A 17,807-nucleotide genomic window follows, 5' to 3' on the forward strand; every position below is an offset into this window, starting at 1 on the left:
ATAGAAGGTGAAAAACAACTAGTAGTATATGAATGACAACTAGAAGAAAATGAAAGATAACCATTACAACATCAAATACAACCAGTACAAGATGAAAAACAACTAGTATAAGTTGAAAGACAGCTAGTATAAGTTGAAAGACAGCTAAAAGAATATGAAAGACAACAATTAGTAGATGAATCACAACCAGTAGAACGTGTAAGGTAACTTGTAGAACATGAAAGACAACTTGAAGAAGATGAAAAATAACTAGCAGAAGATGAAGAACAATTAGAAGAAGATGAAAGACAACCGGTAGTAGATAAAAGACATCTAATAGAATGTCAAAGACAACCAGTATAACATGAAAGACAACCAATAGAAGATAAAAGATAACTAGAAGAAAATGAAAGACAACCAATAGAATATCATAGACAACGAGTATATAATAAAAAAAAACTAGAAAAAGATGAAAGACAACCAGTACTACTACACCATATTCAATCTAGATTAGGATAAGAGTGATCTGTGTGAGATCTCTTGAATATTCGAACTTTAGAGCCTTTAGTACTCACATCTAGAATCAAGTGATTTTCCGAAGTTTGTAAGAACTCACCGGTTCCAACTTGTACTCCTTTTTCATTATAAAGAAAGTCCACCATCAAAAAGGTCGTGAAGCTCCGAAGACGTAGGCATCTTAAACCGAACTCCGTAAACATATTTTATGTCAAGTGTCTCTTAACTCTTCATTTATTTTATTCACCCTTGAGATTTTTAATATTAAACAATCAAATTAAAAAGTTTTTAAAATATTAAAAATCACCATATTCGCCTCTCTCTAGGTGACGTATGGGACATCAATAAATACTTTATATATAAGAGAAGAATAATTTGGGTCCTTCGATCCATTTTAGAATCTGTGCATGCAAATATTAAAACGGACACACACATATATTGAAGCAGTGTGCATGGATCCTAAAATGCATCGGAGGACACGAAACCATCAGACCCAAATTATTCCAATATAAGAAAAGGGTTCAAATGTCTCATATTTCCCATCCCTCACTGTGCCCCATATATTTTAAAATTTGGTCTCCAAATCTTTTTAAATATGGATATCAAAGTTAATCTAAACAAATTTGGTCTCCAAATCTTTTTAAATATGGATATCAAAGTTGATCGATTTAGATTGACTGTTTGAACTTTAAAAACCAAAAATAAAAAATATGAGACATAACGTGACATGAAAGATACGAGACATTTTTTATTCATTTCCTATATGATAATACTAAATATAAACACTTGACATGTCAAGTTAGTTTAAAGTTCAAACAATTGGCCCCTCGGCACTAGTTTTACAAACTATTTCCCTCGGCTCTAGTGTTACAAACTATTTTAATCCAGTGAGCCTGACCTGATTTGGCCCGCTGAATTATGGACTGATATTTAAAAAAAAAAAAAAACGGGTTTAGGTTCTGAATTTCCAACGTGCGTCATGTTATCCATATTTTTTTTTTTTTTTTTTGAGAGAGAGAAAGTGCCCGTAGGCCGTAGGCAACCATTAAAAATTTCTCTACAACAAACAAATCCTCAGATTTTAGAGGTTGCCCCGAAGCACTTTATAAATTATAAGAAAGAAATTTAGCTAACGAGAATAATAAAGGGTTTTGATTGAACTATACGGTCTTGCAATCAGAAAATTAATTGCATGAAGTAACAAACGAAAGTCTTCAAATTAGAGATTAAGAAATACAAAGCGAAACTGGTTCATGCATGACAGTACATAAATGCAGTTTTGTAAAAAAAGGTATGCTCTCGTCGGACGGATAGGGTATCGTCAAGCGATTAATCAATATGCAGTCAATTAATCGGAATTATGTGGACAATTAATCATTTTTATTAAAATTATGTGTATATTTTCATAATTTATTAAAAATAATTTATTTAACTCATCAAACTTATCAAATAAACTTAATTTAACTTGGTTCTATTATTATAACATGACACTACGCTCGTTTCTTCTTAATAACAACACATAAGCACTTTATATAAGTAATACATTTATTTAATGAAAAATTAAATTAAAGAATTAAGTTTTTTCAAATACTAATAACATATTATTTGAAAGAAAGAAAACATTTCAATATAAAATCACTAAATTTAGTTTATGATAACAACTTAATTTCATATATGAACATGTCATACTGATTGAAAAAATTACATCATTAAGTAAGAAAAATATACGGTATATAAATAATAGAAGAATTAATCAATTTAAAAGTAAGTAAAAAGAAAAAAAAACAAATATAAAAATTATAGATGTATATCCCAGTACAAATAAAACTAAATACATAATTTATAAAACTTATTATCACACACTGTCATAGAAAAAAAAATGTATTCACTGGAATAAACAGAAATAAACAGACAATTAAATTGGAAAACGGTCAATTAATCATAAAAACGACCGATTAATCGTTTTCATTCACAAACAGGTCTTCATTAAGTGTATTCGTAACAGTTTGATTGCCATTAACGATTAAACGGCCGTTAAGCCCATTACTTACAACACTGCATAAATGGTCCTTTGCTTGAACAAAGTTCATTATCTGCCAAACAACACGTGGGCATTAGCTGGTGATATGAGATTCTCAATCCGATTAAATGCATGAATTATCCAAGACATTTTCGATTAAATCATAAATTCTACTGGCGAGATTTTGATGCGTGAAAGGACTAAAAGTGTATAACTAAAATGGATTTAAATATATATAATTCGCTTAACAATTATCAATCAACTTCAAATAAGTTCTGATAAGTGTTCATCCTGTATTAATTTAAAATCACACAGAATTTACACAACAAAATATATATCAAAATATCAAATTCATACTTCATATATTCCGTAAAGATTTTGGTGTACTGCCTAAATTCAAATAATCGATGTACCATACTATCTAAAGATTTTGGTTTCCCATAAAAACTATAATCAAATGAATTAAAAAAGGAAACATGTTGCAATTTGTTCCGCAAGTGGAGGCACAGAACAAAGCCACCGAATTATTTGTCTGTGATTAATACTACAAGGAAGCAATACACACAGTGTTGCAGTGCATGATTTGATGGAAGCAAAATAGACTAAAGAAACAAATAACAAAAAATGCAACACATAATACACTATCCAGAAACAAGTCACACAGTTGAGGCACTCTTCATGGGCTTCTTGGAATTGTTCCTCCGGCGTGTTTTCGTGAATGACTTCTCCAAATCCTTCCAAAAAACAAATGCAAAGAAAACATAAGGACTTTAAAGATAATGCAATTGAAAAATCCTCCATGTTTAATACAACATCTTTCTTTTCTTGTCTACTAGGATGAGTACCTTTCTGAACACATCAGAAGAGGCATATATTCCAACAAAATGTCGAAAAAGATCAAAACAACAAATATTTCTACCATATGCACATGGAAATTCACTTTGACATTTTGAATAAATAACTAAAACCCTTTTTTGAGGCTTTTGAACTGACCTGGTTAGGCATTTTTTGAGATGCCTCTTTGGTCCAGAGACTTTCCAAATTATAATATGCTCTTGCCTTCTCATCAAGTGCATGAACTATAATTGTACCTGAAAATTCGCAGAGAAGGGCATGTTATGTATATACTACCATAATTGAAGAAAAAAAAAATTTGATTAGTTTTTACCAATGACCATATTTCCCCAATAAAATGAAAATCGCCATGAGAAAATAAAGTTATTACTATGACAAAATAAACATGGGAACAAAGGACCATATCTCAATTCCGTAATACCTGTATAACACATTCTATGTAACATGTTTGATGCTGAGATCAGTTATTCAGATATTCTAAATGTTAATATGGCACATAACATAAATCACCTCTCCAGTTTAGGTACTAACCAGAATCTATAACAATCCACTTTCCAGCCACGCTGCCCTCTACACTTGGAAGAATCAACCGTTTAGAACCCCGCTGCTTCTGCTTTACCTGTTTAAGACAAATTTAAATAAACAAAACAAATTAAATTGACATACAGGTTCAGACTTCAGACACACCCTCCTTCCCTCCCTCTCTTTCTCTCTCAAGTAGCAATGGACATGCCTTTCAAATTAATTTCTGCAGTACATTCAATAGATTGCTGTGTATTTGCTACTTGTTAATTATTTGGAAGTGTTGAGCCAAAATCGTTGAAAAAACATTGTGACATTCTATTAAAAAAATAACATCTTGAACAACCGGAATGCATCATTGTTTTTTCACAAAATTTATTGAGAGTCTTTGCTACTTTTTAATTATTTGGATGTGTTGGACCAAAATCATTGAAAAAAAAACGCAGTGACATTCTATTATCAAAGAACATCTTTGAACAAACGGAATGCGCCATTCTTTTTGTCACAAAATTTACTGAGAAAACATGCAAATTTTTCAAATTGTGATTTGTAAATGTATTTTTATTTCTCTGGAGCCTTCAATAACTTTCAATGTTAAACCGTTTATTGAATTGTGGTTATTTTTCCAACCCCCCCCCCCCCTCCCCCCATGTTTCATTTCTGCTTCCGCCCCTGATTTGAATCATTTGGAAAAAATTCAGTCTCCTTTTTTCTCAGATGTTATCTTTTGTGCTCAAGAATTTATTCGGGGGTAAAAGTTTAACTGGATTAAAGCCAATTTCTAACAGATAAATAGACTCACATAATCCTACTTTTGGTGTCATAACCAGCACAGCAGCAAACGGGTAAGCATATATGATAACCCTAAACAAATATGCCGGTACTAATGGTTCGGTACTTGCATACTTGTCTATATTTATTCAAACTCAATTGCAATCTTAAAGAGTCGAGATCTAGTATAATATAAACAATGTGTGGGTAAAAATTGATAATCCAGCATTGCCAGAGAACATTTTAGTCACCTCTGATCTAATAATTGGTATCTTAAAGAGTTGTGAACTCTTTGCTCCCTAATACAGTTTCTGAAACATGCAACTAGGGCATTATGAAATTTCAAGTTGTGCACTAATTTAATATAACAAAAAACCGAACTAATCAATTGCATGGCTCCAATCCCTCCCTCCAAAAGAAATTCCACATATTTGCAGAAAAAAACCCCCTAGAATTCAAAATCCGATAAACTAGTGTTCGAACCTGCCTTGTGGATGAGCGCTTGCGCGATATTGCGAACATGCCACGTGGACCGACCGGAAGCGACGACCATGTAGTCAGTCCAGTCGCACTGGTCCCGTACAGGGATGACTCGTACGTCGTCTGCCTTGACGTCGCTGAGTACCTTCTCCACCTCCGTCAGGTCGAGCAGCGTCTTCTTAGACGAAGCATCCGCCGCCTCGCCAGAGGAAGAGAAACTAGCGAGAAATCCAGGAAAGCGCTTCCATGGAGAAGAGGAGGCTAGCGCCGTCGAGAGAGCGCGCGGTCGTATGGACGAGAGCATCGTCTAGGAATAGGAATGGCAGTAATGAAACGAGTGCGGGGGTTTTGGGAGTTCCAACATTTTTCCTTGTGGAAGAATTTAAGAGGGTTGTGGGCTTGCGATCTGATCCATAATCCAATTGAATCCATACCCATAGGACACCAAGCTATCCTTGCAAAAAGCCCATAAATTATTTGGGCTATTGATGCTTTACAGGCCTAATTCAGTTTCTCTGGATTTTAGATACTATACGGGCCTACAAGTCCGTGAATACGCCCCAGTAATTGTAAATCAGTTTCCAGTTTTTTCACAGCTAAATACTAGTAATTTTATTCAATTTCAAATCCGATATGGTAAGCTCATTTGTAATTTTAGGGATGTATGATAATTTTATAAGAAGAAAGACTTTATTTATTGAAACTGTTTTCAAAACACTATGTTGACAAAAATATAAATTCATATTAGCTCATCTATCTCAGAAATTGATTTATGAGACGTATGGAAATATCATTTTAATTTCTGGACTCTACATCAATCAAAATTAATTGTATGAGTACTGTATTTTTAAAATTAATTTCAGACTGGTTTTATGAATTTATATGTGTTTTACAGTTATGCCTATGAACTCAGGACTTGAAGAAAAAAACATCACTGAAATCTTCAGAAGAAAGGCCTTCAATTTTACAATTAAATCCCAACAATCATTTATCATGCTCACTAGTATGCTCTTCTTCCTCATCGTTTTAGAATTTGTTTGATAAATTTCTTCAAATGTATTATATTTTTGCCTTCAAACCCAAACTTGTTTTAAGTATGCATTTATTTTTTAGGAGGGTTTGAATGCCTTCATTTTTTGTGTCTCCGTCATGCCTCCATTTTTAAAAAGTTTAATAACTCAAAATTTAAATCTTAAAATTCAAAATAAAACAGTTGGATATGAACTACATCATTTTATCTATGCACGTGTAAAAAATTATGGCATTTCAACTTTGTTTTGGTTATCATTTTGAGCTTGTAAAAATGTATACTAATGTGGATAATTTATAGACGTTGATTTTTTAACTTATTGATTCACATAAAAGCAAAATCAAAATGTGATAATTTTTTATGGGCACATAGAAAAAATAACATAGATCACATCTAACGGTTTTATTTTGACGTTTAAGTTTTAAACTTTGAGATATTTAAGTTTTTAAAAATAGAGGCATAATGAAGGCACAAAAATTAAAGGCATTTAAACCCTCCTCTTTATTTTTATGGACATAAAATGCAAGGAATGTGCCTTTCTCACTTTTGTTTTTTCTCTGGCGAGTTCATTTGTATAAGTCTTGCGATGTTATATCATTGCTTTTCTTGTACTTTACGTTTTTATCCGAAGTAATTTACTTTTGCTACAGGCGTGAATATCATACTTGAAGGGGTGTATCTGATTTATTTTTAACTTAAAAAACTAAATCGTATACATTTATAACCGCCCCCCTCCCTCAATTTATTCTAGAATAGATTCAACGAACTGATATTCCAAAAAAAATGAAAATAATAATAATGGATGTACGATGGAGGATGTAGAAAGAAAAAAGATTAATAAACAATCCGGTCATCTACTTAATTAGTTCTTTCAAGCCACTGTTGCATGGGGCAGATGGTAAAGGCACTGGTCCTCTTAGGGGAGGACATGAGTTCGATTCTGCATGGGAGCAGAACTGAAGTGTGATGTGCGTGCTTACGGCTATTTAAAAAAAAATAGTTCTTTCAGAACATATTAAACGAGTGAGTTTATGGTAATATGCATATTATGTATCTAACCGTACTATGGACTTATATATTCGTTTTTGAAGTTCAAAATGTACGTGTATCAAATTTTCCTTTTTTTTCTACTATTTTTTTAGGAGAATGGTTCAAATGCCTCATGTTTTTCGTACATCATCGTGTCTCATATCATATATCTTTGTTTACAAAGGTTCAAACTATTGACCCAAATCATTCAACATAATATTCATATTAAAGTATGCTTGGAGGCCAATTCAAAAACAACAAATTTGTATCTATCTTAAAAAATAGTAAAAGAGTTTCACAAAAATATAAAATTTTGTCTACATGAATTATTAGGCATTAACCATTATTAGTAAAAAAAATATAAGTCAAAATATAAAATAGTAAAAAAATAATAAAATTTCGTCTACAATATTTTTGTGTTTCTCTACATGAATCCTTACGTAACTTATCGTTTTATTTTTTCAATATACATATTGTTTTAAAATAATTATTTAATAAGTTCAAAATTAATTATATTTAAACATTTTTATATGAATTGTCTTATTTAAATTTTTTTAAGTGTTTTAACTAAATATTTCAATTTCCGGAGCAAAGCTCCAAAAATAACCGTAATTGTCAGTAATTATTTGGACTCTTGTAGAGCGCAATACGCAGCATTTTCATCTCCCAACTACATATAGAATGAAAGAAAAAAATTTGAAAGACAAAAAGTAATTTATTTGTGGAATAATTAATTATTGCACTTTTTTCGTAGAAAGGACCATAAATGCATGGATTATCCACTCACTAATTGAGCATATCCAGACATTTCAAATCAGCTTTCTATAAATTAAAGACAATTAAAGAGGTCTGAATCTCGACTGAACCATGCACCGGTCTTCGCCATCCATCGGATTTTGATCAGACGATCCAGTCTCGGCCAAGAAGCGCCTGCCATTTCTTTTCTTCCTGATAAATGGGATATCCTTCATAATTAGGATAGAAAATTTAACAGAGCTGTTTTCGCTACATGCAACACACAGACTATAAAATCAAAACAGCATTACATATGGTTCGTGCACTGCATGAAGCTAAAACAGCTCTGTTAAAATATTAAACCCAAATTTAGAAATAGAAAAAGGAGAGATTAGAAAGGTCATTGGATGCTTACCGATCTCTCTCAGTTAGACATTGCATTTGAACCACCTCCCGCTCCGAGACAAAGCGCCACATAACCGAATGGTAGGGACTGATAACAGCCTCAAATCTACTTTAAATATTGCGTAGCATGAATGAATTAGACTTTAGAGAGCAGTTGCGATTGGACCAGTGGATTAATTGAATAATTTGTTTAATTAGTTTGAGTTAACAATTGGTTCTCATCCGTAGTTGATAGTTCCATACCAAATTTGTTGGTTCCTCGTATAAGAAATATTAATGCGTACTTTTCAGGGTTAATAAAGTTTAATATACAGTGGCAGGTTCTGATGAAATATATCTTAGTTGTCAAAGGAATATAGGATAAATAGAATTATATATAGATGCACTGCTGGTATGTTTCCACCAGCTCGGGTATATTAAGGTTATGAAAGGTAGCTCGCGTATATTAAGGTAATGAAAGGTAGCACGGCGATGTGTGTTCGGCTAAAGCGTTTTCTTTAGTATTTTAATAATATATTTTTTGTTTTTTAAAATTTATTAAATCAATTTTAAACGATAAATTCAAACTGTTCAAATCGATCTAACTTAATGAAAATTTTGTTTTCATATTAAAAAAATATTCAAATTTATTTACTATCAAGTAAAGTGGTCAAAATACAAAAAAATTTGTGCACATTTTAATGCACTATTTTATTAAATCTTCGGCCACTTGACTTGATAGTAAATAAATTCAAAAATTCAAAAATGTTATATGGAAATGAAGCCCTCGTTAAAGAGATCAGTTTGAACTGTTTGAATTTGCCGTTTGAAGCCGATTCGATAGATGTTGGAGACCGAAAGCATATTGCTGAAATACTAGAGGAAATGCGTTAGTTGGACTATCTCTCTCTATATATATATATTCAAAGAGATTGTTTTCTAGTCTTTTAATAAATAATAATTACGTTTAAATTCATGAATTAATTACTTAATTATATAAATTACCTCCTGCAACGAGAAAAAGTGATATTTGTAGATATAGTTTGGACATTCTTCATGCCACTTTTACAAATCAGGGAGGTACTTTTTTATTATTAATTTAAAGAATTCAAAAGATACTCTTTAAATGTTTAATAAGAATTTCTAGCATAAGATTAGATTCTCGAATAACACAAAAATGATGTTTTTCTTGTTGAAATAAATAATAAAAAATTATTGAAGAATATAAATTAAAATAAATTTTTGACTTATGAAAAAATGAAACAGAAAAAAAAAATTGAGCACATCATATTCATACCTCATTAGCATGATATTAATGTGGATAACTTTAGGCCTACTTTATTAATTACATAACAAAAAGGACAAACAATTATTTTGGCATATAGAATCTCTTTAATTATGTGCCAACACATATGAAAGTGAAATTAAAAAATTAGAAAGAAAATAGCGTGGAGGTTGCACAGTTCATGTCTTTCTTAATCGCTTTACAATATGCAATTCCAAATTCATTGGTTTCATTCACATTACTGGCCTGAAAGCACAGTCACAACTTCTACATATAAAGACTCAATTTATTAAAAAAAAAAAATGGAAACAAACGATCTGTTATAATCCATATTTGGTTTCTGGATTATTTTCATGGTCAATTTTATGGTAAATAAAGTGTCAAAAATGATAACAATGCAGAATTGGAAGTATGATCGAACGGTTGATGATTAAAGTCTTTTTTTTTATGGTTGTTGGCAAATTGTCAATCGACAGTTATGTTGATAAAAAAAATTAATTACAAAGTTTCCTAAATACAAAAATTAACTCCTTATTCTATACATTTTAACACAAATTCTAACCGCAGTCGGTTAGCAATTCAAGATACAAATTCAGTTGATGATACAGCTAGGCGTACCATCCATCTTTCAATTTTTGTTGCCGTATCACTTATCAGGCGGGGTATCTCTTTTTGAATGTTCGAAAATAGTTTTCTATTCCGTTCTCTCCACAAGGCTTAGTCTCTTTCGAAGTCAAGACAGGTCATGTCTCATCACTAGCCAAATCCTTGGAATATCACATTCTTTAATTACTGAAAATTGGTAGTGCGCTGCTAAACTTCTCCAGAATCGCACTCCCATAGTAAAATGGTTTCTTGTTTCCACTGAATTTATTGAACAAAGATGGCACCATGTTATCACCTCACATCCCCTTCTTGATTAAAGTCTTCTTACCATGTAATATATATATTATTATATGATTTCATTAAAAATATGCCTGAATTATCTTCAAAAATGCTTGTCTATTATTTCCAGGGATTGGCTAATTATTATCAGGAGCAATTTTGTATTAGCTTGACCATAATCCTTATCATTCGTCCCCATTACATCTCCACCTGTATAGTGTAATTAATTATATGTAAATATATATTTGTGTGGAGTTCGTAGTCGTAGATTTGTTTTAAAAAATCACACTTAATTTATTAATTTGAACGGAATAAAATTCACATGTAACGCGCCAACGCGGTATAGATTGATGAATAAATTTTAAATATCTACAGACAAGCCACATCATCTGACATTATTTTTATTTTTTTTATCAAAACAGTTTCTATCTCCATTACAACATTTAAAAAAAGCTAACTATAACTTTCAAGGTCAATCTTGGAAACTTCTAGAAAAGAACTCGTAGATGTTGAGTTGCTGATTAAAAATTTAACAAAGATAGCCAAGCTTGATACAATATTATGTCAACCTCTATTTATTTGTTTGGAATATTTCAATTTTAATCAGCAACGATTAAGCATGAACTAATTTTCATTTCCAGTGCAACGATTAATATTGCACATGGTTATTATATCAGGAGGAAAGAATAATCACTTAATTAATAATTTAATATAAATCTGCTCATGTCCAGTTAATATTCAACCTATCTAAAAAATATAAAATTTAATCTACAAATGCATTTTTATACGAAAGTCATCCTGAACAGCTTAAATTGATTGTTTGAATTTTAAATAACAAAAATATTAATTCATAGTATAAAACAATTGGCGTTATGCATAGTATTATAGCCTCACTCAAACAAAGAAAGAGATTGGGTTCTCTTAATAATAAATTTTAAGTATTGAATTTCGAACTATGCTAAGTCTTAATTAAATTTTAAGCTGCAATAAGGAGTACTCGTTCGGCAATAAAGTTAAAAAGTAACTTTTTTAAGAAAGCTTTAAGTTTGACAAAATGCTTAAGTCATATGAATCCATGGCTTAAAAACTTGGACAAGCTTAAGAAAGGTGGACAAAAAGAGCACTAATGAGGTGGTATTAAGCTTGATAAATGATCACCTGTTCAGTGAGCTTAAGACTCCTTAGAGCTCTAAAGAGCTCTAAGCCATAGTTGCCGAACACTACCGATAGGTATGTTTCTCAAGTTGTTATCTAACAAAGTTTATTCTGCACGAAATTACAAGTATTTTATAATGTAATAATATAATCGCAGGTGCGCCCATTTTTATTAATACCCTAAAAAAAGATATTTTAAAGCTGCCTCCGCATTTTTTTTTTTTAAGCTGCTTGTGGCCCAGATCCTCTAGCAGATTGCCCGGGCCAGGGGCGGTCCGCTAGGGACCAGACCGCCTGGGAGCCGAGCGGTCCTCTATATATATATATATATATTTTAGAGATCTTAATATTTTGATTTAAATAATTTTTTGAAGAAAAAATTTTCTCGTATGCCAAAAAATAAGACATTTGATATATTTATGAAGTGATGTCGCAACTCTTTATAACTTTGATTTGATTTGTCAGTTGAATATCACAAGTCTAAAGATAACGCTAATTAATGACTTGGCCTTGATTACAAAATTTCTAAGCTCTGACAGCTTGTTGATCTTCTTCTCTTTATTTCTGGTACTAAAATAGTAGTTTAGAGCTACTAAAATAGTAGTTTAGAGCTACTAAAATATGTTGAAACCTCAAATTAGATGCACAAGTACCCTAGACTGACCTCTGGTTTGGTACCAAGTCCAAATTCAGCAGCCAAGCACTAGGCAAAGGCCATTGGTAGTGCAATGCACTAAAAATATCAAATTTGACCTTTGTTGGTAAATCAGCAAGTATGGATTGATACAGGGACCAAACTGCAAAAGTGATTACATTAGCATATAGAGCATTCAAAAATACACAGAATTGACATAAATTTCAATTTATTTGGATTTTTCTACAGTTAGTTATGAATTTCTAAAGTTTAGCTTTCGAAAAAACTTTAAACATCCATAACTTTGGCTAGGAAAGTCGGATTTGCGCGTATGACCACTTTTCGGAAGGGGGGGGACAAGACGGATTTGAATATTGCCCCGGGGATCACCCCCAAGCATTCAAAGCATCAGAATTTAAAAAAAACATAATTTAGTGCCTCAAAAATCCAGTTTAAGTTTTCGTTCAACGGTAGGCGTACAACGATCGGTATTTTGTCTAGTCAAAAGCCTGAGAGATTATTCAAGAATTATCCATATAATTATTTTAAAATGCATTTACTATTTATTGTGTTTGTTTGCCTATCTCCGAACAAATGATATATGTTGACAATAATCAAATCATTCAATTATTCTCTCTCTCGCTCTCCGATTATTCTCTAAAAAAAATAAAGAAGTTGATATCATTGATGCAATCTAACCATATTTTCTTGTGTATATTTGAATAAAATAAATTATTAAGAATCAAGGCCAAGTCCTTAATTAGTGTTATCTTTAGACTTGTGATATCCAACTAACAGATCAAATCAAAGTTATAAAGAATTGCGACATCTCACTCGTAAATATATCAAATGTCTTATTTTTTGGCATACAAGAAAACTTTTTTTTCACAAAATTATTTAAATCAAAATATTAAGATCTCTAAAAAAATAAGAATAGAGGACCGCCGGCTCCCAGGCGGTCTGTTAGAGGATCTGGGTTGCCCATGGGCCTGATGGTCGAGGCAGTTTAAAAAATATATATAATGCGGAGGCAGTTTTAAAAAAAATCTTTTTTTTAGAGTATTAATAAAAATGGCCATCGCAGGTGTTCCTAAAAGTTTATTATTAAGAGGATTTAGTTCAATATGTTGTGAAATTGACAAACTGAAAAATGCTTGTTGTTAAAAAATATAAAATATTTTTTAACCTAGCTATTTACCTTTGGAATATTTTGCAATAATACTTACTTTTTAATTAACGACATGCTCTACCAACTGACTTTTATAAAAAAAAAAAAAATACAATCATTAAATCGACAGATTATTTAAGATCGCTGTAATACAGTAATAGTGTTTTCTGTAGCTTGAAATTTAACCTGATAGTTAAAATATAATTTTTTTTTGTGTGACAAATATTATGTGAAAATGCCAAGTAAAATTTCATTTTGTTTCCCGGTAAATATAAAGCTCAAGTTCTTTAATTTTATGGTACATTCATTTGATATATTAAATTCTCATAATATATAGCAAGCATATGCATCAAAGTAATTTAAATTGCATATTTTCCTATGAAACCACCGAAATAACTTATTTTTCCATTCTAAATTTAAAAAAATATATTATTTCTCCTTGTGTTCGTTAAATTTAAATATTTAATTCTAAATTATCATTTAGTTGAAATACATGTTTTGTCATATTTTTAAATGGACATACATTTGACTTGCAACACTTTGTTAATTCTCTTATATGTTTTCTTATAATGGACAAACTATCCACAAAAGTTGCACGGCTAGCTAGGTATAATCACAAAAAAAGAAACAGGGTGTCGCAAATCAAAGGGACGAGTCCATTAAAAATAGGACAAAATAGATATTTCAACTGTTAAATATAAATAAATAATTAATTAAATTTTAAAAAAATCAGAGTTAATATGCATAAGGGAAAATAAAAATATTTTAATTTAAAATGAGAAACTAAGAAATTTAAATGTTTTGAAAGAAAATAAGCAATTTAGAATGTTTCAATGGGTATATCAACAATTTTCCCCGTTAAATAAAATCATTACATTCATGCCTTCATTGGTAGAACGTCAAATTATTTGTATAGAGAATCAATTTTTAATCTAGTGACAAAAGATAAAATTATTATGTAAATATTAAATAGTTTGATGGCCTCACTTCTAATATGTACTTAAAAAAAATCGTTTGCATAGCCATGTTCAGGGGAATGTGTATCATATGCATTAACTCAAAAGGATATCTTTTGAATTAATGAATCTCAACCGTTTGATTTTAAACAGAGTTAATTCGATTCTTGCTTATAACATAGAGGCTCCTTTAATATTAGTATAGATCTAATCTGCACGAATTTTAAAACAGATTGAATGGTCGAGATGCAATACTCGAAAGATTCCCTTTTTGAGTTAATGCAGAGGATACGAATTCTGTTCAGGGATGGAGAGAGATTTTGGATAATGCTAAAGCTGGTTTCAATTATTAATCGACGACACCAGGACCCCACCATTTTTGCAAGTCAACAATTTAGTATATATGTAATAGTGCTAAGAGTAGGTGTGTAATTTCCGATTAATAATTTCATGGTAAGCGAAATTCAAGTGATTGCTTCATTTTTCATGGTCGATACACGATATATGTCTAACAAACGACAGATGCCATATACGTGGATAACCTCATAATTAAATATGTTCCTGATAAATTTTAAAATTTCACAACGGCAACCATTTTAAATAATGACGAGGAGTTAGAAATTTATTTTTATATCGTAAACAATACCAAATCATACAAGTTACTATTGGCTCAAATTAGGGATTATAATTAATGAATTTATGGACTTAACCAAACCTCCTCAACTGCTTGTTTTGATCTGTGAATACAATTCAGAATATTATAATCGAGTTAATAATAACACAGAGAATGCGCAATTTTTTCTTTCTAAATAATTATAGTATGTGACATTTTTAATTAATTGGGATCACATTTATGGTCGTAAATTATCAAAACTAACGGACTTATTTTAACTTGTCTTTTATATTTGTATAAAGAGTGCATCATATTTATTATATCTTTTAAATTTAGGATCAAGAAAACTATTTATGCAAAAAAAATAAGTTACTCGGTATATGTCATTTTTGACAATTTTATGATTATTAAATTAATAAAAAAAACATAAATAAACACATCAAAATACACTGTAGATATATTATAGCAAAATTTAAGCATAAATTTGGTTGTTACTGTTTGATTTAGCATTGATAAATTTCAGAATGTGAATAAAGGAGCATGAACACTCGGACTGTCCAATTTAATGTACATAAATAGTTTCAGAATATATAATTAATGATTCACCTGTTATTGAGTTAGGCTAATATGACACTAGTGTTATATAAAACTAAATAACACCACATCTTAAACCCTTAGACCTGCTTTAAGATTCGTACTATCTGCTTTTACTGTTCAAGCACTTTATTTTGTACGAATCTTAAAGCAGATCTAAGGGTTTAAGATGTGGTGTTATTTAGTTTTATATAACACTAGTGTCATATTAGCCTAACTCTATATTTTTATCTCTCCTCCTTATTAAGGAGCTTAATGTCTAGATTCTGCAAAGGTCCTGATTTATTGTTTTTTTTTTCAGAATGATGTTCAGCCGTTGAATTTCCAAATCGCACATAGATGAATTTTTCAAATTATGAGCTTCAACACTTAAGTATGCACTGGTCGCGCCGCATATGATCCCAGTGCCCGTAGACCACACGTTGCACCCGTGGAACGCGCCTCTGAACCACGCACGGCACCTGCGGACCGAGCCTGTGCACCGCGCACCCTTTTTCTTTTTTTCTGCTGAAGGCTGGATTCGAACCCAGTTGGGTTCTGTTGGTGTCAAAATTCTTACCACTACACCAGAGTTCACATGTATTATCTTGTAGATAAATATAGTATTTAACTATTTTTCACTACAAATTTGATTTAAATTATCTTTCTTCCTTATTAAGGAGCTTAATGATTTCTACTATATAATTTGCTTCTGTTGCTGTGCACGGGCACGATTACTACTTCATGTAATGTATCTAAAACGTGTAAATTTGGAAGAGTGCGAGATAATCAGATATTTACAAGATACATCGAACGAAAAAAAAAAGATACAAAAATTACAAAATCACCGCTTAAATTTTAGTGCAAATTACAAAAGCATCCATCGAATCTATCAAACGAAAAGGCAAACGACTTCAAAGGTGGCAGTGACAGTGATCTTGCAGTTCACAAAAGCTAGCGTACATCGAATAGACTTTTTGATCCATGTTATCAGAAAATACTGTATAGATTTTGAATTTCGAAGGTGATATTGCAGTTCGTAAAAGTACATGTATGCTCCGGTTCAGAAGCAAAAAGCGGAAATATATATTAGAAATTAATTATATAAATTTTTTATGTCCACTGTTTACAATATTTTACTCTAAATTATATAACAAAATTTTATATAAACACCATAATTTAAAAATAAATGAGAATCAGTTGACCACTTGACCTTTATTACATCTCTGGTTATGCCATCCTTGTTTTGAATCAGCGTGTCTGGTTTTGTTGTTAGCAAAGCATGTACCATGGAACATTTCATTGTTAGAAAGTGGCTTGGCTAATTGACATTTAGAAAACTCTTAAGGATGTATTTGGAAGATCTAATTTCAACGATAATACATTAAAATTTCAGCTCAATAGAAAATGTCTCAGATACACGTTGACGTAATTTTTTTTTCCAGAGCGAGGCTATAATAATATATATATTACGGAATATGCTAGCATGCTATATATAACATAGAGCCCCTCCATGCAACGCCTTGAATTTTGACTTTTCAAAATTCTAACGGTCGATCCGAACCGTTCATCTTGTTCTCCATATTAATATGTATTTGGGGACCAAATTTTACATTTTTTGGAATGTTTTTACTATTTCTTTAGATTTATTGAAAATCGCTGTTTTCAGCAAATCTGGACCATAAAAAAATAGCGATTTTCAATAAATCTAAAAAAATTTCAAAAAAATGTAAAATTTGGTCCCCAAACACATATTAATATGGAGAACAAGATGAACGGTTCGGATCGACCGTTAGGATTTTGAAAAGTCGAAATCCAAGGCGTTGCATGGAGGGGCTCTATGCTATGCATAGCATGCTAGCATATTCCTATATATTACATATCAACTTGTATTATATATTCATATTTTTATTTTTAAAGTTCAAATAATAGATTTGAAAAATTAAACATTTATCTCTATATAAAAATATACTAAATTAGATGTTTTAGAATTTTTGTACTACTTTTTCACTATAGATAAACAACCACTATTTTTGGATGATTAAGAATTTTAAAATTAAGTGATTTCTACCTATCAAAAAAATAGTAAAAAAATGTTAAATTTAGTTTGTAAGTACATTTGAACGATTCGAATTGCCTGTATGAATATTATAAATAAAAATATAAATTCATAGCAATAATAATTGTGTAATATGCATAATACCATAACCTCACTCC

At 31.0% G+C, this 17,807-nt stretch overlaps 1 protein-coding gene across 1 annotated transcript; it reads right to left on the reverse strand.

Annotated features, from left to right (window-relative positions):
- Positions 1-2,949: 2,949 nt before the first annotated feature.
- On the reverse strand, positions 2,950-5,502 carry LOC144553322 (Lojap-related protein). The gene is made up of 4 exons (XM_078301428.1): positions 5,151-5,502; positions 3,902-3,989; positions 3,509-3,606; positions 2,950-3,249 (listed from the first exon to the last, which is right to left on the reverse strand). The coding sequence occupies exons 1-4, from the start codon at positions 5,445-5,447 to the stop codon at positions 3,172-3,174; spliced, it is 561 nt and encodes a 186-aa protein (XP_078157554.1). The 5' UTR covers positions 5,448-5,502; the 3' UTR covers positions 2,950-3,171.
- Positions 5,503-17,807: the final 12,305 nt, after the last annotated feature.

Source organism: Carex rostrata, chromosome 1, assembly GCF_964058835.1.
Source record: "Carex rostrata chromosome 1, lpCarRost1.2, whole genome shotgun sequence".
Taxonomy (NCBI): domain Eukaryota; kingdom Viridiplantae; phylum Streptophyta; class Magnoliopsida; order Poales; family Cyperaceae; genus Carex; species Carex rostrata.

Excerpts from the sequence above, each read along its gene's own strand:
- LOC144553322 (XM_078301428.1), bottom strand. The coding sequence starts at position 5,447 with ATGCTCTCGTCCATACGACCGCGCGCTCTCTCGACGGCGCTAGCCTCC. Across the intron at positions 3,990-5,150 it reads CGCAAGCGCTCATCCACAAG|GTAAAGCAGAAGCAGCGGGG; the intron begins GCAGGTTCGAAC and ends TGTCTTAAACAG. Across the intron at positions 3,250-3,508 it reads CTCAAAAAATGCCTAACCAG|GATTTGGAGAAGTCATTCAC; the intron begins GTCAGTTCAAAA and ends GTTTTTTGGAAG.